At 38.7% G+C, this 24303-nt stretch overlaps 1 protein-coding gene across 1 annotated transcript in view; it reads left to right on the top strand.

Annotated features, from left to right (window-relative positions):
- ARHGAP40 (Rho GTPase activating protein 40) overlaps positions 1–23433 on the top strand; it is a 39934-nt gene extending 16501 nt beyond the window's left edge. Inside the window, exons 3-15 of the mRNA XM_088154512.1 lie at positions 1309–1529; positions 3036–3111; positions 4910–5067; positions 5535–5700; positions 9152–9243; positions 9344–9421; positions 11751–11910; positions 12843–12925; positions 14004–14210; positions 14656–14796; positions 15827–15987; positions 21049–21104; positions 21794–23433. Coding sequence (XP_088010638.1) covers positions 1309–1529; positions 3036–3111; positions 4910–5067; positions 5535–5700; positions 9152–9243; positions 9344–9421; positions 11751–11910; positions 12843–12925; positions 14004–14210; positions 14656–14796; positions 15827–15987; positions 21049–21104; positions 21794–21900 — 1706 coding nt within the window. The 3' untranslated portion in view covers positions 21901–23433. The remainder of the gene's footprint in view (positions 1–1308; positions 1530–3035; positions 3112–4909; positions 5068–5534; positions 5701–9151; positions 9244–9343; positions 9422–11750; positions 11911–12842; positions 12926–14003; positions 14211–14655; positions 14797–15826; positions 15988–21048; positions 21105–21793) is intronic.
- The last annotated feature ends 870 nt before the right edge of the window (positions 23434–24303 follow it).

Genomic DNA, 24303 nt, shown 5'->3' with positions numbered 1-24303 from the left:
TAAGTGGAACAGAGGCAGGAGAGACAGGACAGAGGTCAGCTGTGGGGACAGCAAGTGTCATGCCCCAATAGTTTTCTTCCAACTCAAAAATGGGTGGAGAGCATTTCAGCTCAGCAGTGGGGAAGTGTCCTAAGAAGAGTTGGGCTATAAATAGATGTCAGATTTTGTGGGTCTGCTTCCCTAAGTATGCAGCGTATCTGGTTAGAAATAATGGGAAATGAAATTAAAATTGTGGCAGGAAACAACCTAACTCTGTTCTAAGAAAAACTGGAAAAAAAAAAGTATTGCTGGGAATTTCTTTTTTATAACCCATATCTAGTGTCAAAATAAAACAATTTAATAAAAAGAGGTTTTTATACCTCTGTGTGTGTACCTATGAAGAAAGACACAAAGCAGAGAGCAGCACTTCAGAAAGAATGCATGTTGTTTGGAACAAAGATTGCAATAATTCAATAGCCTTGGTTAATATATCTCACTTAAGGAATTTTTTTTAGGAATCAAAGTGTACAAATGCCTGAAGAAAGGATTTAGAAGAACAGTACTGAACTGAGCTTGGGAGAAACACAAGATTTTGCAAAGATGATCAAACATGCAAAGTATATGATGAAAATCTTTGTAAAGTAACTTTATTCATCCAGAAACAATTTATAAAATCACTTTTCCAGTCAAGATAGATGACATCCCAAGTCAATCTGTTTCAGCATAAATAGCCAAAGAAATAGAGGAAAAGTGCTGAATATAGAATATAAAAAACATCGCGTGCACCTGCTACTCCTTTCTTTATTTGTGTTGCATGGATGTGAATTCTGAGATCCTTACAATCTGGGATCCTGCTTTATTAGAATTCTAGATTGCAGAGAGAGCTGAATATCTGATGAGGGCTTGACTCAAGGAAATAGATGGGTACTTACCTAGGGCTGGGAGTTGTGCAAACTGGCCCATTGGGCCCTTTCACCCCTACCGTTCTGGGAAAATAACAGGAGCTTCTTAAAGTATCTTTGGTTAAAGTCAAATTTGTTTTGTTTTTAACACTACGTTTTCTCTGTGAATTATTCTGTGGCTGGATTCACACAGAACATTAGGGTAGGCATTGAGTTGTCTGTAGTTCAGGGTGTTGTGGCAATCTAGCCATTGTTTCTGTAGGCTGCATGAACCATTGACCAATCATACAATATTTTATGTGAATACAACAGTTGTGTTTTATCAATCTAAATTCAGGCATTATAATGTTGTATGAATCTGTCCTTTGAATAGTAAGTGGTGTGCTATTTGTTGACCTTGCTTTTCTCGTTCTTCCTTGCCTCTCAGAGGGGGAAGCTGAAGCTGAATGGCTGCAGGACGCAGGGCTCTCTGACCTAATGGGGGACCATGCTGAAGAGAACGGCAATATTGTCCTGCTGTCCACTTTGACCAAGACTCAGGCTGCAGCTGTACAGCGACGGTTGGATACTTACACCCGCTCCCGACGGAAGAAAAATAAGCAGCCTATCCGTGATGTCAGAGACATTTTTGGAGTAGTTGAGTCTGGGGTACTTTACTTTATATTGTGTTTTGCATCAGCTTTTCCCTCCCCCATTTCTAGCCCCAACAATTTAGAATTACCCCTCAAAAAAAAAAAAAAGTCAGCATTTTATCCTCTTTTTAAATGTATCAAACTCTGCAACCTTATCAATTAGCAAACTTAGATATATTTTAGAGAATGGAAGATTTAAGTTTGACATAGATTGGCTGTTTTCATAAAAATATGTGCTGATTGTGAGTGGTAGTGTACAGGTAATCAAAACCATCAAAATGGCTTCTTCTTGATTAAACACAGAGAATACTTTCCTTGTGGTTAGCAACTTCAGTAGTTTTCTAAACTTTGCACCACACCCAAACAGTCTATTTTTAGCCAAAAAAGAAAGAGAGAGAGAGAGAAAGCCTCTGACGCACCTGGATTATTTAGTAACTGTGTCATCATTAGAAAGCTGGTAGGATTTCACCACCATTAGTTTCCTTGCTGTGCACTGAACCAAAACCATGATGTCTTGTTCAAGGAAAAGAAGACATCAAATATTTCTCTGATTCAGATTAATCCACTTAAATTGCATTAGAGCCTATTTGCTTTCTGCTCTTTGACCTGTGTTAACCAGACAACAGGAGTTTAATATGAACTGGATTTTAGCTGTGAACCTTAATTCCTGTTTCCGGCACTGCAACTGAGACAATCATCAAAAACACCCAGATATGTACATTTTATAGCTGAAGTGAGAGGCATCACTTTGTGGCATAGATTCATGGCATCTAGATGGAAAGATGAAGTTTTCAAGTGGGCAATTTTCCTAATGTGCTCTTTGAAATGACAAAAGATTTTCCTCAAGTTGAACTCGACGTGGTGACTTTACATCCTTGTCCATGTAATTATCTTGGAAAAAATGCAGATGGCTTGCCATTGCCCCATTCTAGAATATCTTTTTCACCTTACCAGTATGGCCTGCAACCCTGATATTTTCTGGTAGTCATCCATGCAAGTAATAACTAGGCTTGATCCTGCATGGCTTTCTGAAATCAGCCAAGGTCAGCTACATGCTGCCTCCTGCTGGGCTTCAAAATTATATCAAGATTCATTTTTTCATAAAAATTAGTCAACTTCCTTAGAAATGATGAATTATTGCTTGACAAAAATTTGATTTTGAGGGGATCTCTCCAGTATGTTGTACTGAAAAAGTTGAATTTTAATCTCAAACAAATATGGTTTCTTTGGTTTTGGCTTAATATAATGTGTGAATCAATCTTTGTAAATGAAGCATTTTATAAAACATATTTGACTTTTTTAAAAAAAAGTGTTGTTTTTTATGCATGTTGCAGTTTAAAATATTTTCATTTCTTTTCATGTTATGCTGTGTTGTTATAACCTGCATTCAAAACAATAAAGTTACTACTTACTTACATTAAGTGTAAAAAAGCTCACTGATGTGCCAGAAGGCATGCTTAAAACAAACCATGGCTTAGTGTGATATGTGAATTCACTGGCTTCTCTCGTATTCTCTGTCTAGGAGACTGAACCAGTGACGGAGGCTGAAATGGATCGACCACACCACAGGTCTGCATCATCTAACAACCTTCAGAAATGTAAGAAACGTATTGCATTGCTATGAATAAAGAGAAGGAATATATTCTTTAGAATAAAACTGCACAACTGCGCATCAGGCTTTGAGGGGCAGGTTGAGAGCTGTGTTCTAAAAGTGGGGAGGATTTGGAAGGGGATTCAGGAATTTAAGGGGCTCATCAGCACCTGCAAGATTTCAGGCACCCATTTTACCTCTTAAGCCAGCCCCAGCATACAAATACTGACCAAATTTTTTCCCCACAAAAGGGGTCTTGGCAAGTTGCCACACATTTTGCACCCTGCTGCAAAAGCAGAAACTCTAGGATCTTCATGTGAGAGTATACACTGAATATAGCTTTGTAACTCTCCAAATAGTCTGGTGTGACATGTTTGCAAGAAATTTAAGATGCAAGATTCTTCTGACATCATTTCTTGTACAATAAGATTTCTCCTTCTATTTTAAAGTTCTGCCAGCCCCATTTATTGTAGTTTGTATGCAAACTTTACAATGTGAGCACCCCCTTCCAGGGCCTCTTGGTGATGACCATGCTGACTAGAGAATTCTCTGACATAAACTACACAGGTTGCATTTAGGGAAAGTTGATTTATATTTTGGTGGTAATCACTTTTTTTTTAAATTTCAATATTCCTGTTTCTTTGTTTCCCTTTTGGTTTTTCTAAGGATTTCAAACTTGCAAAACTGAAGGACTAAAAGCTTCAGAAAATAATAATAATGTCTTCAAGTTGAGCTTGACTCTTGGCAATGTGACACATATCAATGTATTTTCTTGGCAGCAGTGCAGAAGTCATTTGCCTCCCATCCAAAAAAAAGTACTAAAGGAGTCTGATGTCCGAAAGCTGCTTAGCTTTTTGAGGTCAGCCAGGGTCAACTAAATCCAAGAGTTAGATGCAAGAGTGTATTTTTTTAATGAATTTATTTTTCCTCTTGCAAAAGTATTTATCATATTAGTTAAATTCTTACTGTAACTTGATTTAACAATATGTAAAGTTCAGGTTTGCATTTAACTTGTATCAGTTTTGGAGGGAGGGAAGCAAGGGATGAGATTGTAATACTCAAGGGCTCGACTTATTCTTTGAAGTTGCCTGTGCAAATGATTTCACTGTGGATGTTGTGAGAGTGAATTACATCAAGCCACAGTGGAGAAGGCTTAGCCCTCTCTTTCACAACATAGTCTTATAACTTCCTTAAGTCCCCACCAAAAAATGCTGTTTTTTAAATAATAAAAAAATGAGGTACTGAAATAAATAAAACCAGCTAGGTAGGAACACCTCATAAATCTTGGTTAATTGTTGCAATAACGTTTTTGGAGAGCATTCAGCTTGCTTAGAATAGACACATTTGTAATTCATGCACATTTAGTGAATGCATACATCTGGCTAGAATTCTTAGGAGCAAGTTTTATGTGATATATGGTGTTTATGTGACAAAAATGATTGAAAAAAAAATAATTGAGTGACCTCAACAAAATACATTTCATTTTAAAAAAATCCTGATTCATGCAAGCAGCATGTGTTGAAACCTTTCAAAGGCAACTGGATTTGCAAACAGAAAAGACATAGTTAAAGCTTTTGGGATTGTAGGATAACATAAAGCTTTTATTTAACCACTTTATTCTGCTTATAAACCCTAGATTGTTTAAATTTGATTGCCACTTGACTCTAGGACCCTGGGATCAGTTTATTTTAAGAGCCAATCAGGTTTTTCTGTAGACTGATTTTAGTCTGTAGACAACAGTGTAAATTTCTATCTTGTTTATGAAATGTATGTTCTTTTCTTCATTCAAAATTCTTTGCTTTTAGATCCAGTGGGAATCCCAGGACTCCAGTTTCCACTGAGAGATTCTGTGAGAGAAGAGTTATTCAGCACTGAGATTGCCTATTCAGAGCAGGCTGCAATTCTGCTCAAAGGATCATTCCCAAGGGAAACCAGGAGGATGAAGGAAGAGAGTTGTTTGTCCGTAAGGCTCTCTGTGTTTTAAGCCAGGGTTGACCATCCCATGGGCTGCATTGGTTCCCCAGTACTCCATTTGTGACCTCCCCTAGCACTCTTGAGAAATTGCTACTGAAATTTGATGGCTGAATGGCAGAATGTCAGCAACAGAATTTCAGGACTTTCTTTTTTAGAGTTGGGAGAATATTAAAGGGTGAGAATGGTAGTAGCTTACCCTGCAGGGGGTGTCTGCTCCCATTCTCACTCGTAGAACATCTTCAGAACATCAACAACTGGGCTGGAAAAGATGAACTCCCCATCTTATCACACTAGATGGCCTCCTGTAGTCTTCTCAAAGAAGCTGAGTTACAATCAGGTTTTACCATCCCTTTTTTAAGCTTTTATCTATTTATCTATTTATCTATTCATTGAAGGAAGTTTTGTGTGGATCCTGAGATGTCACACTAATTTCTCCTCTTTTGCTTCTTTGTTTAGAAATTTAAAATCCCCAAAGGAAGGCTGGGAGTAACCAGGACAGAAGATCTGTCTCTGCAGGACATGAAGAAAATTCCTACCCTAGCACTCATTGAACTAACCGCACTCTGCGATATTGTTGGCTTAGAGCTGAAGAGGAACAAGGCAGTTAAACGGAAGTCAGCAGGTAGCTGTTCTCCACCACCCCCTTTTTTTTTTAACCATACCTGTAATGTGTGTTTCCTGCCATTGCTGGGGAGGGAGGAAGGGTACAATTGCTAGACGGCAAAGCTTATTTAAAAGCTATTTGCCATTGTGGATTGGAAGATACAATCACTCTGCAAATTTGGTACATGTAATTTCTGCTCTTATTTGGATGTCACTATGACATCTTTTGAGACTAAATCACATACTAGTTAGATTTGGGGAAAAACAGAGTCCTATTCAAAAATAATAGAACCTATTTTTCTAGAGTGAATTGCTCTGTGAGAGGTGCTATTGGGGTTGGGGTGTATAGCAGGGGGGAAGGGATAATCTTACCTTCCCTATGTTCTACAAGCCCCAATATCTCACTCCTGGACCAATGCAGTTCATCTTGGAGGGAGGGTGGGCAGGAAACTCTTTCATGATTCCAATCCTCTATTTTCTTGTCAGCTAAGGAAGGCTGATATGGACTAACAATAGAACCATATACAGCTTGCTATATCTGCATGTATTTGTCGTATGTCTGCTTTTTATGGAGATCTCCTACTTCTAGAAGAAATTAGCCAACAGGCAAGACCTCATATTACAAAACCATTATGTAAACTCCATTGAAAAGCAATATTGCAATAGTATATTTGCTACCACTTCTATCAAAATGTTTTCTTTTTTAACATTTATTTAATTTGTGCTTTGCCACAATCACTCAGGCTTTTGGTGGTTCACAAAACAACAGTGTAACTAAAACATCCATGATAAATTACTGTTCAAATTAACCATAACAATACTACAAACAACAGTAATGACAGTAACAATAACTAAACATTCAGTAGTGTCTTCTTAGTCTCCGTATGCTCTCTGAAATAGTTCCATTTTTAGTGAATTTCAGAAAGTCAATAACAGGAGAAAGTTAATAACAAGTTTGATCTCCATCCGGAGGCTGCTTCATAGCACAGGTGCTTCTGCAAGCCTTAGCCTCCCTCACTTTGCAAAAATGGGGAACTGACCATGGTTTCTTCCAGGACCTGTGACTGGTTGGGGAAGGCAGTCCTGAAGGTATCTTGGTGGCAAGATACTAAGGACTTTACAAGTTAAAAATTGCACTTTGAATTGCACTCAGAAGCTAGTAGGCAATTAATATAAGGCCTGACTAATATGCACCCAGTGATGAGCAGCCAACAATCGGACTGCTGCATTCTGAACCAGCTGTAGTTTCCTAGTGATTTTCAAAGGCAGCCCCATATAGAGTGCATTGCTATAGTTAGGACCATGTACAAGGTCTTAGATGAATTAAATCATTACAAACAGATCTGGTATTTACTATGAGCAACTTGAGAACAAGGTAATTGGCAATCTAACAGTCAAGATCTAAGACTGAAGCTGTCAGGCCAGTGGTTGAGACCAGCACTACATTGTTGATCTGTCTTCTGGAGTAGCATGCTCTGTGCCGCCTCCTGTATCTACTTCAGACTGTAACAACAGGATACACGTGCCATGCTCCCCAATCATTGTCCCATTCAGCTACTCTTGCTAGTGCTTCCACAAACCCCACCAGGTGACTGGCAATTTGGCAAAGCTACCATGCTGGCATACCAACCACCCTTCAACTACTCACCCTACCTTGCCTAATTATTCCATACAGTAACAGGGAGGGAATCCTCCCACTAGTATCAATATCTTCATCACTCACTTTTTTTCTCACTCCAGATGAGAGCCAACCTCTAATCATCTCACCTCTTCTTATCAGCCTTACCAGGTAGACCAGACAGGCAACACAACCAGATCAGCTAATTCACTTTATTGTAAGGTTACATTAACAGAACCTTGCTAGCCTGAAAGTACAATTCTCTTCCCATCTCCTTTACCCCCAAGAAATTATGGAGGGTCTCCTATGAGCCTCTTGCCCCTCCCACTATCCAGCTGCAGATTATGTGTCTCTTATCTGACGATTCCCTAGCCAGCGTCTCTGGATCCAGCCTCCCAAGGTCATTCCCACATACCATTATGCTTATCCAGGCAGCAGAGTCAACTCAGTGCTTCAACAAACACACCTGAACATCTGTACTCCCTTGCCACAAATGACCCACAGTCTGGACTCCATATTCCTCTAAGCCTTTTATGTAGTGTTTCAGAGTGATCACACTCCAGGTCTCCTGAATTGCTGCCTACTATATGGTGGGACCACAGCCTAACTATAGAGCCCTCCCCTCCATACACTGACATCAGACAAAATGATACCTATCCATCCCCCTACCCAAGACCAGGTAAGGAAAATGTTGGCAGCCTCCACTTCTAGCTTCCCCCCTCATCCTCTGATGGTCCCAAAAGGACATACACCACCATTGGTACCACAACTTCCATGTTTTTTTCAATCCAGTTTGTCTGGCTGTTCCTCGGTACCTTCAGAAGACCTGTCCAGCTCCTCAACCTCTGTACCATGAGATTCCTGGTACCTCAGTAGGATTTCTTGTCCAAGAAATTAGCCTTCAACAAGTATCCAGATTGCATCTTCTACATGCTTCAGTATTCACTTGCCAGTTCAGTAATAACGGAAGATACGTTCTCCAATCATCTTCCTGCAGCCATGATTCTGCTGAACCATACAGCTCAAGCTGCTGCTTATATCATTGCTGCTGGCACAGCTTGGCTATTATTGCTACCACATCAAGGAGACAGCTCAGTTGCAGACCAGGCTCTATCAGCCTTCATGGGTATTGCAGCTCTGCAGACCACCATTGGTTAGATCTTAAATGTTCTCTCTTTCTCCTTCTTGAATATGTCATTGTGAAAAAGGTTCACCAGTTTTCATAATGTTGCTTACCTATTCAAAGCTTAAATCTTGAGTCAGATGTACACCCAGTGGTTTTTTTTGGGGGGGGGGTATATTCCCAGCCCTCTTCACAGCTGTTGTTATTCTCAAAGCTATTGCTCTCATGTTCAGTTTGATGGTGGCTCAGGAAAGTCCAAAGTAAAGTCCACCAAGGAAACAGGCAACCTGTGAATTTAGGTTCACTGTCAGGTTCAGCCCAAGAAACTCCATGAGATGGTTCTGGAATTGCTTAGGTACTTTATTAGCTTACACCTGCTAAACAGAATCTCACCAGGCTAACTCTAACTCCCAAAGTCTGCAACTAAACACTATGAATTCCTTAGGGTGGTGCCAGTCTCATCTTCTTTGCTTTCCCACACTGAGGCTGTGGGCTGAGGAGATGCTTCTCCCCATGACCTTGAACCTCCTCATCCAAGTCCTCCATCACATTCACAGAGCTACAGAAGCAGAAGAGAAAGATGGATTGGTGGAAGTCGTAATCATTGTCCCACTGTTTTAAGTATAGCTGTTTTCATTATGGTTTACTAAGCTCTCTTTATTTGTCTGTTCACATTTTTATTTTGTTTGAGAGATGAAATAGTTGTAAATATAATTGCCTTCATTACAGAGCACAAACTTTTTGGAGTTCCACTTGGCACTTTGTTAGAAAATGATCAAAAGCTCCTTCCAAATACCAGGGTTCCACTGATTCTACAAGCAGTAAGTTCATTTTATATCTTTTGTTGCTGTCAATTCTGTGTGCTTGAATTTGACTGCAGTTTTGTTGCCTTTTCATGATGATTTGCCATTTGCTTCACAGTTGCTTTCATGTTTGGAAAAGAAAGGGCTGGATACAGAAGGAATCCTGAGAGTTTCAGGATCACAGTCTCGCATTAAGGTAGAGTGTTGTGGTTTTTAAATCTGTTTCCTCTGGAGTTCTTTGGAAATTTATTGGGGAACCTTCATGAGAACATCAGCATCTGGAACAAGTTTCCTGCAAAAAAACATTTGGCCTGCAATATCATCCCGTGCAATATGCAGATGCAGAAGACTCATAGGTGAGATCTAGATAAAAGTGAATAGAAGGCAGACCACAGCCCATCTGTGGGTCACTAGACAGTTTTTGGTAGACTATCAGACACCTCCTGGTTGCTATATTATTCTGTAGAATGCCTCTGGTAAGTGTTTAGGAAGGGGAGGAACAAGTGCCCCTATAAAAAATGATGAATCAGTAACCTTAGTATTTTTAAGGCCTGTGGAAGATGGGAAAAAACTATGATGAATAAGAGGCTTGGTATACTTGCTCATATTCCCAACTGTTTCTATTGACTAAGGAATTCTATCCAAACATGAAACTAATAGTCCCACCAGAATAATAGCCTCAGTGAGAAAAATAGAACCCTTTCTCCTTGTCTCTTTTGAATCCAATGTACTAAACACCACATTGGTTCTTATGTTCATGAAGAAAGTGTATAGGCTGATCACTTATCAAGCATTAGTTAAGCCTTACCTTTATGTGATTCTTCATGTGTGGTCTTAGATGTCTGGCACATCGTATAAGAACATAGTTGCTTCTGCTTCCCATCACAGTTGGAACATGCAGTGCTTTGAAATCTTCTATAAAATGCAAAGGTTTAAGAAAGATGTTAAGAGGTTTCTCAGCTGTCATGTTGGCTTAGAAAGTAAAAATTGTTGTTGTTGTTGTTGTTGGTTGCACAGTCAGCCAGATATTTAGACTCAATTTGGCATTTTTATCCACCTATCAAGTCCTTCCCGAGGACCTGGGATAGGCAGATGTTGTTTGATGGTGTCAAAGGTATCGTCGCAGGATGTAAGCTGTTCCAAGTAAAGCTGCCTTTTGCGATTGACTCTATGGTGATTTTGTCAATGCCGATGATCTTCAAGTGGTGCTCCAGATGTTTTGGGATTGCACCCAAGGCACCTGTTACTATTGGTATTTCTTTTGCCACAATCATTCTATTTCTATTTGCAGGTCCTTGTATTTTGTGATTTTCTCCAGTTCTTTCTGTTCTATTCTGCCTTCTCCAGGTATTGCAATGTCCACTATCCAGACATTGCAGTACCTGGAGATTATCATTGTTGTTGTTATTATCTATATGCCGCCTGACTCTCAGCAACTCTGGGCAGCTCACAACAATCAAACAAATTACAATAAAATTGATAAAACATAAAAAAATAAAGATAAAAGATGGCAAGTATGATGAAGTGAGCAGTCTCACTTCTAAACAATAGGAGAGTAGGGGCCATCCGGGTCTCAGGAAGAACCTTGTTCCAGGGGGCAGGCACTGCTATGGAGAAGGCAAGTTTCCAGGATCCTGAGAGATGACATTATTTAACCGAAGGAACCCAGAATGCGCCAACCCTGCAAGATTGAATTGGTCGGGGAGATCTTATGGGAGATAGGCGATCCCTCAAGTAACCAGGCCCTATGCCATCAGTGGTATCCCACATTGTAGTGTTTTTTTTAATTATACATTTGTATGTAAGGATACAGGATTCATTGGCTGGGATCCTGCACTGCAGGAAGCCAGGGTTTGTTGAAGAAGCTATAATAGTTTGTAGAATATGACTTGTAAATCACAGTAGTTCATTCACTCATTGTTTTAAGCCTAAATGTGTTTGACTTGATATTAGCTTGGCATGATATCAAAGCCAACCATTTTGATTTATAAACCATGGTTAATTGTTCTATATAAGCAAACCATAGGTAAAACAAACCATGGCTTAATTTAATGTTGTGAGCCAATCAGAGAGTATGCTTACTCTTATGTTATTCCATGTTCTTTGCTCTGAGAGCTTGTATTCCTCACCAGACCAGAAGGTGGCAGCAGCAAGCAGGAACAGGGCCACTTTTGCTAATTCAGAAACATAAAAATAGAAGAATCTTTTCCATTATTGTTGCAATAAATCACATTGATGTGTTATGGGAATTCTAACGAGCTTTCCATCTCTTAGCAGGGCTGTTCAGTTTGCAAGATGCAGTACTGTATTTTGTCACTGGGAAAATACTTTTCCCCACTTCCAAATTGTGATCCATTGATTGTTTATGTAGTTGCATTTTTAAGGCAGATGTGCTGTTAATGCAGATCGCATTTCTCTCCCCTTTATCCGAAGTTAGTTTTTAACCAAACACTCTAAAGCCTTTTTAACATCAAGATATATCTCTCTTCTCTGTTGCCATTTCCTCATTTTTTCCCTTGCATTAGTGTTTGGAACAAAAACTGGAAAGTGAATTCTACACTGGCTTCTTCCAGTGGGATGAAGTCCATCAAAATGACATCTCTGGTCTGCTGAAGAGATTTATTCGAGAGCTACCCACTCCTCTTTTGACAGCAGAATACTTGCCTGCCTTTGCAGCTGTGCAGAGTAAGTGCTAGGTCAAACAGACAACACTCCATAGCCTTAAGCATCCATTCTTTCTCTCCTCCCTTGTTGCTGGGGGCCATTACACTGTAGTGGATGTGCTGCTGGACATGTTCTGTAGGCATCTGTGTCCATTTCCTTGATCAGTCATAAGAATAACTTTTTATATAAGCTAGAGATAGGTACCTCATTTGGTACCTCCTAGATTCCTGGTTCCACTTGATTTTATTGTATAGTTAGATTCTTTAAATAAAGATGAAAATTGAAAAGGGTGATGGTATGCCTTAAAGCAAAGCAACAATCTGGAGCATCATAATTTCCAAGAGTGCTTCTGAGCTGCAGAAGGAAATAAAAACGATGTGCAACTACAGCCCAGAGCTTTATTTAGAAGTGGCTCACCTAACCTTCAGAAAGAAAGCTGGGATGATAAAGGTGATCCTGAAAGGAGTGTTAAAGAAGGTAGTAGAGCATAATGTCACCAGTTATAAATGGTTTTTTTGTGCCTGTCCACACCCACCATGGTAAAGCCATTTTGTGAATAGAAACCCTCTCCCATTTTCTGAGGGTACCCAGAATATACTCTTAAAACTCCAAGTGTGTCCTCTTGCCCCAAAAGATTACCCACCCTTGCTCTAAGCATACATCTTAATTTCTTGCAGCTCTCTGGAAGAAGGGATAGCTCACTATGGCATGATCTCTTTCAGGTGGCGCAGTTGAGATTGTCATAGAAAATGCTGTTTGGTAAAATTGTTGTTTATGCACAGTTTTGAATAATTGTAGCAATTCCTGGGATTATAGCAGTTTGCTATCACATGGGTTTCCTATGCAGGTCATGCTGAATATTTTGCACATGAGATGGGTGTAATGGAACAACTGGAATTGGAGTCTTAGAGGTCTAGTTCTCAACAGAAATGCAATTATTCTCTCCACTACAGATATCCCAGATTTGAGACAGAGGCTGCAGGCTCTCAATCTACTCATACTGATTTTACCAGAACCTAACCGAAATACCCTGAAGGTAATCAGGCAAATGCTACTCTGGGAGCTATGACTTGAATAATTTCCAGTGGCAATAAATCACTGGGAAAAAGCAGTAACTTGGTAATGCAATACATTGTTTGCTGGTGTAAGGTCCCAGATTCCCAGTTTTCTCCAGCTATTAGAATCTTAATTTGCAATTTTAGGCAGGACCTCTGCTAAATAGGCTGGGTGGAGAATCCTGAGAGTTGAAGTCCACACATCTGAAAGTTGCCAAGGTTGAGAAACAGTGGGCTATATAATGAGTTGCCTGACTTGACATACCTTCACATTGATATTGCTATAATACAATTGAATGGAAAGGGTTCCTTTTAAAAGAGATGGTCAGTGTGTAGTATTTTAGATGTGTGGGATTGTCACTACCATCATCCCCACTCTTACATACTGGACAGGCTTGATGGGACTTAGGGTTCAGCAACAAGAAGGGCCCATTGTTCATCATTGTTTTAAAAGCTCCACCATTTTGCATAAAGGTTGCTGCTCTTGTTTTGTTCAACTCTGTTTGTTTAGTCATTTCCAATTCTTTGTGACAAAGTAGATGTTATTTTGCCAAAATGGTGAGGATTTGTTAGTGTCTGCTGGACTCCATACCCCATCAACATTTATTGGAGATTTTTTAAAATTTAAAAATAATAAGTGAATGGAAGCTGTGGTGCTGCAGAGAAAACACTAGCCTCTAGGAACATATTTATTTCCAAGAATGGGCCCCATTAACACTCCTAACAAGATAAAATTTCTGGAAAGCTTCAAACCAGTGCTTTAGTAGTGTGCCAGCCTACCAGGAAATAGCCACATGCTTTGAAATTCTAAATGTACCAGTGATTCAGATGGGTTAGGAATTCCTGCTAACCCATGTGAGTTGAACACTGCAATGCCCAAATACCAAAATATTTTTGATGTGCAAAGTAGTTCTACCATAAATTTTTAGAAAGATCATAACACTGAACAACTCACTTGCTTCAACTTGCAGATTTGAGCAGAAGATAGGTATCTTCGGTAAGCAGTCCTTAATATTCAGTCTGTCTGCAACCAAATGGCTGTCTTCTCTCCTCTGTCAGGCACTGCTGGAATTCCTTAGCCTGGTGGTTACCAAAGAAAGGAAAAACAAGATGAGCCTTTGGAATGTTTCCACAGTTATTGCTCCAAACCTCTTCATGCACAAGGGATTGCCAAGCAAGATCCCAGAAGGAAAAGAGAAGCAACTGGCAGAAGGTGCAGCAGATATTGTTCGGATGATGATTAATTATCAAGATTTGCTCTGGACTGTAAGTTAGGGAAAACCTTATTTCCCAAGTCATTCTTAAATTATCATTAGCAAAACGTAATGTAATATTTTTCTACAAAGAGAAAAGTGTTGATTAAAATGATCCTTTTGGTATTTAAAATGACATCTTTTCACTTTCTGTTCCATGCCATCAGTATTTACAAATTCCATTATTAAGATTTGGAATCGTTCTTGACCTATAAATAACCATGATCTAAGAATGATTGTTTCCAAGCAACCAAGAAATTTCCAATGCCTAATGGCTGATAATAACTGAACTTGTGAGGGTGGCGGCGGATGTAATTCAACGTATCAAAAAAGCACATCTTTTGTTTGCTTCCCCCATCTTCAGGAGATAATTCAGAATGATTTCATGGACATTTCTGATATGAGTAAATTGTGTCACTGAGAGTTTGCACACTTGTCACTTTTCATGTTTGCTTTAGGTTCCTTCTTTCTTGGTAACTCAGATAAGAAAACTGAATGAGAACAGCAGCTGGAAGTATCAGTTCTATGACAGGAGGATCAAGAATCTGTTAAGAAAGATTCATGCAGACAAGGAAAAGACGGAAAAGAACAATGGTGAAGTGAGTGAGATCTTCTCTGTCCAGCCACTTTGCACCATTAAGGCATCAGAGAATGGGGCTAAAGCTGGCTATCCTCCCTAATAATCAACGTTGGTCAATAAAAATGACAGGGAGAATCTGCTCATACTGACATGTAGGGATTTAGCATCCAGTTATAACTATCCAGTCACTTTGTGTGAGATGGGCGGCTATATAAATATGTTAGATGGATGGATGGATGGATGGATGGATGGATGGATGGAAGGAAGGAAGGAAGGAAGGAAGGAAGGAAGGAAGGAAGGAAGGAAGGAAGGAAGGATGGATGGATGGATGGATGGATGGATGGATGGATGGATGGATAGATAGATAGATAGATAGATAGATAGATAGATAGATAGATAGATAGATAGAAGCATGGATGATTTGGAGGTTAGGGTGGGAGCTGGAAAAGGTAGAAATGAAATGCAGCTGTTATATCTCCATAGGCTGATTTAAGAGTATAAGCAAGGGAGAATATATATGCATACAGGCATGTACACAAATCAAAAGATAGCCCACGGTGTTGCTTCTCCTAGCTATTCCGATCATGCACAACTTTGTTGTCATCTGAGGTGACTTTTCAAAGGCTTTGGGCTGTACATTTGGTTTTGATGTGCAGAAGATCATCAAAATCCTGCAAAGAAGCTTCTTTGATGTCGTTCTTGCATGATTAAAAAGAAATTGGGCTATGTTTTCTAAGAAATTCCTTCAAGAGAAGCAAGGTCTTTCCCTCTTGTAAACACAAGGGGGCATTCATGTTTTATCAGTTCTAGTCCCATGCTGCTCCTCTTATAGCTATATGAAAGAAGTGATTTTAATCATCATTGCTTTATGGCAGTCCTATCCTTTGCTCTTACTGTCTGGTCTGAGAGGTGTAGCAGATATCTGGAGGCAAGAATAATTCCAGACCCTGATTAGCTCAGTATATCTTCACACTAGTTGCAGGCATTTGGATTTATTTTTAATTTGATTCTTTCTTCGTAACTCTTTTACTACCCTCCCTTTCTTTCAGCCGTGCAAAATAGTCAAAGTCCAGGCATCCTTGTTCTTAAAAGATTCTTTGGAAGTTCATTTAACTCATGGAACAAAAGTAGCTGATGTTCTGAGACAGTTCCAGAAGAACCTTGGTCAGAATGGCTGGAATATTGTCAACACAGTCAGCGTTATCAAATGGTAATAGTTCCCCATTTCCCCCCTTACCCTAAGCAAAGTATAGCTTGGCTTTACCTACATACTAAGGCAGGAGGAATTTGTGAGTTAAACAGCATTTAAAGGAAACATATCAGTGTTTGTGTTTTCAATGGCTAGAGGAGTCAGTTCAATCACAGTATGCAAAGAATTGCAGTGAGCAACTTATTTATATGTTTTTCATTACTGTTGGTAGCTCCTTAAGCCTAATGGGGTACTGCATTTGAGAATCTCCGAGTTTGGAGGTGTTTTCTGGGGAATGTGTAATGCTGCTGGGAGGGGAAAAATAGATTGTCATATTAGGATGAAATAGATAAATTATCTACAAGAACTAGAATATATCTGATACATACTGTCTCTTTCTCCATTAATAAATTTCAAATGTGCATGCCAATTAGTGTAAAAGAGACTCCAGCTACCTAAATGTGTAGTATATAATCTGAATGTTTCTTTTTAATAGCCATTCAATCTCCCAGGGAGTCCAAGCACTTAATATATTTGACGTATCGGTATACTTTTGCTAGTGTACTTCTTATTTATATTTTGCTAAACTATAAATTGGGGGGACGTGGTGGCGCAGCGGCTTAATGACGCTGAAAGTTGCCAGCCAGAAATGGTCGACGTTTCAGCGGTTCGAGTCCAGCCTTCGCGTTAGCAGGGTGAGCTCCTGTTTCCTCCCCAGTTCCTGTAAACCCAACAGTTCAAAAACTCACGTGAGTAGATAAGTGGGTAGGGGAGGACCCAACTTTTAAGCCCATGTTAAAATGTGGATGCCATTCCTGGTGATCTTTTATCCAAGTACTAACTACATCCAACACTTAAGTAATAGGAGAAGACGACACACTTGATGAGCAGAAAAGTCATATTTAAAAGTATTATGGTGAATGGCCAGTATTTTATACAATTTTTGTAAGAGGTTATACAGCTCAAATTAAGATACGCAAACATTTTCTAGAAGATCAATAGAAGTAAATAAAATGGTTCAGATTGCCAAACCCTATAAATACAGATAGTAGAATGCTAGAAGTGCAACTACTTAAAACTAATTTTTATGAATAGAGTACTGCCATACTAAGTATTAGGCTACTAAATGTATGTGAACATTGCAATCAATAAGTGATGTGACAGAAAAGAAAACATAAAACAACATAGAAAGTATTAAAAACTTGTATATTTATAAAGTCTGAAAATTAGAAGACTTCTGTGTAGGCGCTGGTAGCTGAAAGAAATTTTGCTGGTGTTTTGGAGATAATTAGTAAAATCATTGCAGGAAAATGTGTTTGGCAAAAATAATTGCTTAACTGAACCTGAACCACCTCCTATCCCCAAAGTACCAAGTGGAGGACGAGGAAGAAGGAGCTGCAAAAAGTGAGAGAAAAACAAATAGAGCAATGCTGCAGGATTCCCCCCCTGCCCCCAACAAAAATCCTGAAATTAAAAGAATCCAAATTGATGGAAATGTTGGTTCTGCAGATTAATATCTAGTGTAATGAAATAATCACTTTCTACCTCTTGACTATGAGGCACAGCAAAGATGCAACAGGATTCTGATATTCAGTATCCATGGCAACCAGGCTGGTCCCACCTTGAAGGAAGAAAGAAGAGATTCAAACCAATATGTGTTGCATTGGATTGTCACTCTTTTAAAGACACTTTTCTGTTTTTAAAATTGCCCTCCCATACAAACATAGTCACCTAGGAGAATTTGGGTCTGCCCTTGAGAAGGAGGTAGGAGAGGTGAAATGGTTGCTTAGCTCTGGGAAAGTAGAAAGTGTGAGAAAGAGGCTCAGAACAGCCCCATCTTCACTTTGTTTTCCTTAAAAAGGGGCAGTGAAGGTTTGGGATAGGTTTTCAAGATTCTCTTAATATACCCTACCACGGTAAAATAGCGTTCTTGAAATCCCTGCTGTATCTGTTTCTTGACTTGGGTCTGCTTCAAGTGGTTGACATCACTCCTTCCCCCCAAACTAAAAGTGAGCAAAATAAATATAAGAAACACCTTTGCTAAATTTGCATTTGCATTTAATATGGCATGATTACCATATATAATTACCATATTTAATATGGCATGATAACCATGGCTGAGCTTAACCCAGCCATACACTTGCATGCTGGTTCCAAGCCCTGGTAGATGGGGAGGGTTTACGAAAAACCTGGTGACCTACTCATAATGCAATTGCTTACCATCAAGAAGCTTTCCACTCCTTGGGCAAGTTTCTTGCTTGTGATAAATGCCACTCCATTCGTTTTCCTGGTGTCACGTCCTGAGTAATAGTGAATTCCTCAGACTGGAAATAGCCGCTGTCTATCCAGTATAGCTTACTGATGCCAAGGAGGTCGATTTTCAACCTGGTCATCTCCTGTTTGATGATATCCAATTTACCCTGGCTCATTCCTCGGAAATTCCACGTTGCTATCCGATGTGTCTTCATGCAGCACAGACCCTTGCTTTCGCCTATGGCTGTATTGGCAGCTGGGATTCCCGCTGGATTTGTCCCAGGCACATCATTAATGCCTTGACTACTCACTGCACCTCCGTGCTCTTCCCCAGTAGCTTGTTGGGTAACTTCTGGCCTGGGGGTCCTACCACTGGGCATCATATCTTAATCATTTGAGAGCCTTTCTGTAAAAAATTTTTGGTGAGGTTTTTACAAGGTAGGTGGCCAGGTCTTTCCTCAATCCTCCCCATTTAGCTGGGCTTGGGACCAGCATGCAATTGCATGGCTGAAAAAGGCAATTATGCTCAGAATGGTCAGTGGTAAAAGGAAATGAGGCCACCAAAAAACATGGAGGCTAGACACCATCAAAGATGACACCAACCAGAGCATAAAACAACTGAAGGAAGGCGTGCAGAATCAGAAAATGTGGAGAGAGCTGGTCCATAGAATCTCCAAGAATTGGACATGATTGAACGGATAGCATCATCATCATCATCATCATCATCATCATCATGGCATGATTAGTATGCTGATATTGTAAATGCAATGTGCTTTAGTTGAGAAGCTGTGTCAGAGCAAGATGTATAGAGAGAATTTGATCGATTGATGAATGCTTCTTCTCTGAAGTTTGAGGATTTATCCACATAGTTATCTATGAATCCATAACCATGTAGTTTTCTTGGGAGTAATACTAAAGTGGTTTGCCATGGCCACATTATGGTTGTGGAAGAGGGGGGCAGGTTGGACTTCCAAGTCTGTGCTTCAGCCCTGGTCTCCTATTCATGTACTAACCAAGTCCTACTCTGTTAGCCTTTTGAGATGGGTCCAGATCAGCATGGTGCTGCCACCCAGATGTAAAGAAATTTCCCATTAGCAGTAGTTGCAGATTTCCTACAAAAGCAAATAACCAGCTTTCTGAAGAGGCATTTTCTGCTGGGATGAGAAAGGTTTAAATTCTGTGCCTACTCTGATTTCCTTCTTGCCTCTCCCTCATTCAATGCAATGTAATTTTAAAACAAGAAACCAGGCATCAGATGCAAAGAGGTATTTTGTCATGTGTAATTTGGCTCAGAGCATTGATATCCAGTTTCTAGAGAGCTTGCTTGTTAGCAGGTCCTTAAGCTTTATGGTTTCTGTATAGTTGTAATTTGTAATCTTGCTGTTGGCTGGGATTCTTGTAAAACCTTTTGGGCCAAACCCCAACCTGGATAATGCTATCAACTCTATTCTGGTGCTGTGTTTTGGAGGCCTGATCCTCCAGATTATGAAAATTGGAAGCCAACTAAAAACCATAACAATAAGTATAATAATGATTACTTACAGTTTAGCAACCATGACCCAAATATGTGGCTGACTTAGAAAATCTCCTTCTGATGTCATTTGTATTTCTGTCTGCAAGAGGTTCCCTATGAACGGAAAGTAGTTTCCTTTTTCAGTAAATAAAATGTATGTCTGTACAGCAGAAGGTGGAAGAAGGAAGGATGTGCCACAGTAGATTTAAGGCATTAGCACTTAATGCTCTATTAATGGCAAGCCTTTTCCACCTGGAGCTGCTGCTGTTTGCCTTTAACACATTCAAGCATCTCTTGAATTGGCTGTTGAGCTAAGTTGAAATGTTGCCAATAGCTATTGATTTTTTTAGCCTTTTTATTTTCTTGAGAAGGTTGCCTTTTGCTAGGGGTTAAGAGAAGGAAGGGAATATCTTCACTATATATAGTGACTATTGTTCTCTGGCTTGTGCCCTCCAGATGTGTTGTATACAACTTTCATAATCTCCAGCTACCATGCTCAAATTATAAGAGCTAATTAAATTGATAATATGTCTTGGATTACAGAATCTTATGCACAGATAAAATAGACTCTCTAGAATCTATAACCCTAGTCTTTTCTGCTGCTATTCCATCCAAGTGCTAACCTGTTTGGCTTTTTCAAGGTCAGCTACATGCTATTCACATGTGATTGATTATGTGCCATCCTAGTGACCACATTGACCTTCTCCAGGATGTTCTGTCCCCAACTTGGTCCTTCATGTCTTCCAATGGTACACCCATTGCCGCTGTAATTGAGCTCATCCATCTTGCTGCTGTCCATCCTCTTCTCTTTCCTTCCACTTTTCTCAGCATTATGGACTTCTCCAGAGAGATTGGACTTTGCATAATTTGTCCAAAGTATGATAATTTGAGCCTCATCATTTGTGTTTCAAGGGAGAACTCTTGAGTTGATTTGTTCAATTATCCATTTCTTCATTTTGAAGGGGGCAGGGGGCTGTCATGGTATTCTCAGGAGTCTTTTCCAGCACCAAAGTTCAAATGCATCAAAACTCTTTCTACATTCACATGTACCTTGGATTAATTCTGATCACATATAGGTTTATTATCAGTCTCTCTAGCAGAAAAACCGTTGGTCTGTTTATACTTTATTATAAGATTGTTTCTTTAAGAGGTTTTAACTGGGATTTTTAAAACATAGATATTTTAAATAGTTTTTTAAGTTGTTTTTTTTATGTTTTGAAAATCAAATTTCTCTAACCTCAAATCTAGATTAATAAGAATAATAGTTTGTTGGCTCAATATTGGAGTATATTGTTGTATTTTTTTTTATTCTGCAGTAATGGTTCAGTGGATTCGATGAACTTCCTACTATATGAAGTTGGTGGCAACATAAGTACGTGAATTTGATATGCTTGCATTAATTCTTGTTCAGGGGGAGTATAGTCTACTAGTTTAAAGGGTAAGATTTGGCAGTGGGGAATAACCACTGTTGAAGGAATAAATAAGCTGGGCAGTGCTACTGTGGGGCTACAAAGCAGTATGAAAGTTGCTGAGAATTGTTCAGATTTGGCATACAGATAAAATCCTTTGATCAAATATGAGAAACAATGGCCTGGTTCATGGACCTGTTAAAACCATAACCCTGATTTAGCTTTATGTGTGAAGTACAAAGGATCCAGATAAGACAGTATTTAGTAAAAGGTGCCCCACATCTAATTTTGAAAGGGTAGAAAAGAGGGGATAGCAAATTGCTTAATCATCATCAAAATGCTTCCTAGGGAAATGCAAGTTTCTAGCTACTAAAAGTCCATTTATATCATAATGCTCAGAAGTATGTTTGGTTCTGTCATGAGCCTAATTTAACTCTGTATTTTCCCTTTATAACTAGAAACTTTTTCTTTACGGGATTTTCCTTCTTCCTAATCTTTACTTGTAGCCCAGACATAATAAGAGATCATGTTTCTTGAAAATTGTTTATGAAATCATTTGAAACTAACGGTCCATTACAAAGCATAAAATAATCTCTAGTAATAGGTTTATAGCTTATTTTTTTAATAAAAAACTGTTTTCCCCTTCTAACAGATGAACATTGCTTGGATCCGGATACATACCTTTTAGACCTGTACCATGTGAATCCTCATGCAGAATGGATTATAAGGCAAACCCCGTCTTTTCCAAGAACACCTTAGGAAGACTGCTTAGTAAAAACAGAATGAAACTAAGAATTTGTGTTAAATTGTTTAAGCAGAGGTGGGGATGTTGGAACCCAAAGCATCATCTGTTCATGAAGATAACAATTTTAATGGATCAGTAGGTTATGGAAAAGTAGCAGTATCTTTTAAATGTTCATTTGAGAATGTATCCAATAGAAGGTGACAGTGTTGTATGATAGGATTGCTTATAGTAAAGAAGAGCTGGTAGGAAAAAAGAAGGATGGAAAGATAAAAGTATTTGGAAAAGCTCATGCAGATAATCTGATTTTGAGGTTTGATTGGAGAGACTTAAAGACCTCACATGGGAACAGTGAAACACCAGCATCTCAATATGCAGTAGCTGGTTAACAACTGTTGACTTTTATAATGTGAAACTTAATATTTGAATTAAGGCTTCTTGTATAATCATTTTTTTTTAATATTCCTGTTGCTTTATTTCTGGAGAGCTCAATTGATAACCAGTTGCCTAGTATATAGGAAGAAAATGAATTACTGGAGTGGGAGTTCTGCCTTAAGAATACTTCTGTCCATGGACAGGGGTGATAAAACTATGCACAACTATAAACTGTAAGTAAAGAATGTCTTCTGCAATGAATTTGAACATTGCAGTTATATATAGAAATTGTGTTTATATAAGTGCAGTTTTACAATGGCATTTTTGTTTTTTAAAACAGTATGTTCTGAGTATATCTTCCTATTAGGCTACAGTAAACCATCTCAGTATTATTCTTTACGTAAACTTTTATCATTTTCTAATTGGATTTCATATCCCTGTCTGTTTGTAATATATTTTTCGCCCGAAAGACCGCCAATTAGAAATTTCGTATACATTTTTATCTAAGACAATCCATAAGTATCTGAGCCATATAATAATTTAATATTGATTCTTTGATATACCTTTTTTTTTTAAAAAAAATCATTCATAGGTGTATTTAGCAAAAACCTATTGCATTTGTCCAGGTTGTTCTCAAGAAAGCCATGATGCTCTACTTGGACATAAATGTCCATCTGATACCAACTTTTTAAAAAAACCACATTACAAAGCAAACCCATGTATTAGTAACTCAGTACTTTTTATTTTGTAGTTTTTGGAGAATTCTTTTTGAAGATTTATTTTTAATGTATTAAGTTGTAGCTAGTTCACCAAGCCTTGGAATTTTATTGGATAATAGAATTGCAGGAATGTGTGGAAATGCTGCTAAAAGTGGCAATTTTATGTAATTTCTCTGTCCTCTCCATGTTTAAATATTTAGGAAACATCTTCAAACCTGGTACCTTCAGATGTGTTGGACCTCAGCTTCCCACAAACTCAGGAACTGAAGTCCAATATTTATATGGAAGGAATAAGGTTGATATGATTACTTCCATTTATCACTGCAGTGCTTCCTCCTCCTAGATCAGTTATAGTTCCCCTCTTCTCCCAAGAATATTCTGATAGCATACACTGGACCAGTGTTGTCCAAACTTGGCCACTTTAAGATGAGTGGACTTCAACTCCCAGAATTGGCTGGCTGGGGAATTCTGGGAGTTGAAGTCCACTCATCTTAAAGTGGCCAAGTTCGGACAACACTGCACTGGACTAATCAGGTAAGCTTAAGCATATCAAAGCCTAACTGAAGTACAGAGTTAATTGTCAACTAAGTCCCTTGAATATAGGTACAGATCATTCTGGATACATCAGATGAAATAGATTCATACCAATACATCAGATACAAAGTATGTCTATACAGAAGATGTAGCTTGTAGAGCATGTGCATAGTCAATCTGAAAAAGTGTTTTGATTCAGCATGAAAAACTGTCTGTGAGATACAAAAAGTGAATAGTAGAGGATAAAAGGTGTTTACTTTGTTGTAATATTGAGATTTTTATAAATATCAATCAGTCCATCCTTTTTAAAACAAAAATTGCTGAAATAGATTCCTGAAATACTAATGACGCAATGGAAAATGAGTGTTATGGAGGACACATCTGTAATATGTAAGGGAAAACCCCATCCTTAACTCTGTCCATAATCTTGATTTTTTAAAAAATATTTTGGTATGTTGTATATGTGTGTTGACAGCAGTTAAAGCAGTGAAGCATAAAATGTGCATGTTTTTTAATAATGGTTTATATTAATATTTTAATGCTGTGTTTAAAACAGTTATACAATAAATAGCTAGATGTATTTCCAAATTATCTTTCTTCCTGTCTCTTGCTGCATTTTGTCAGTTTCTGGACCTACTTCATTGTAAAAAAAAATAAGCCACAGATCATGATTTACAATGATTTCGTTTATGCAGCATGATCAGCTGAAACACATGAATAAAAAAGCACACTATACCTTAGCATAATGTGTGACTACAGCCATGTTCACCATGATATAGAGGGGGTTTTTTT

Source organism: Python bivittatus, unplaced genomic scaffold (genome assembly GCF_059951505.1).
Source record: "Python bivittatus isolate LINGU-HERP-01145 unplaced genomic scaffold, Pbiv_v1 ctg000700_np1212, whole genome shotgun sequence".
Classification (NCBI taxonomy): domain Eukaryota; kingdom Metazoa; phylum Chordata; class Lepidosauria; order Squamata; family Pythonidae; genus Python; species Python bivittatus.
Note: the sequence above shows the minus strand (reverse complement) of the source record. Positions and strands in the feature narration are given on the sequence as shown.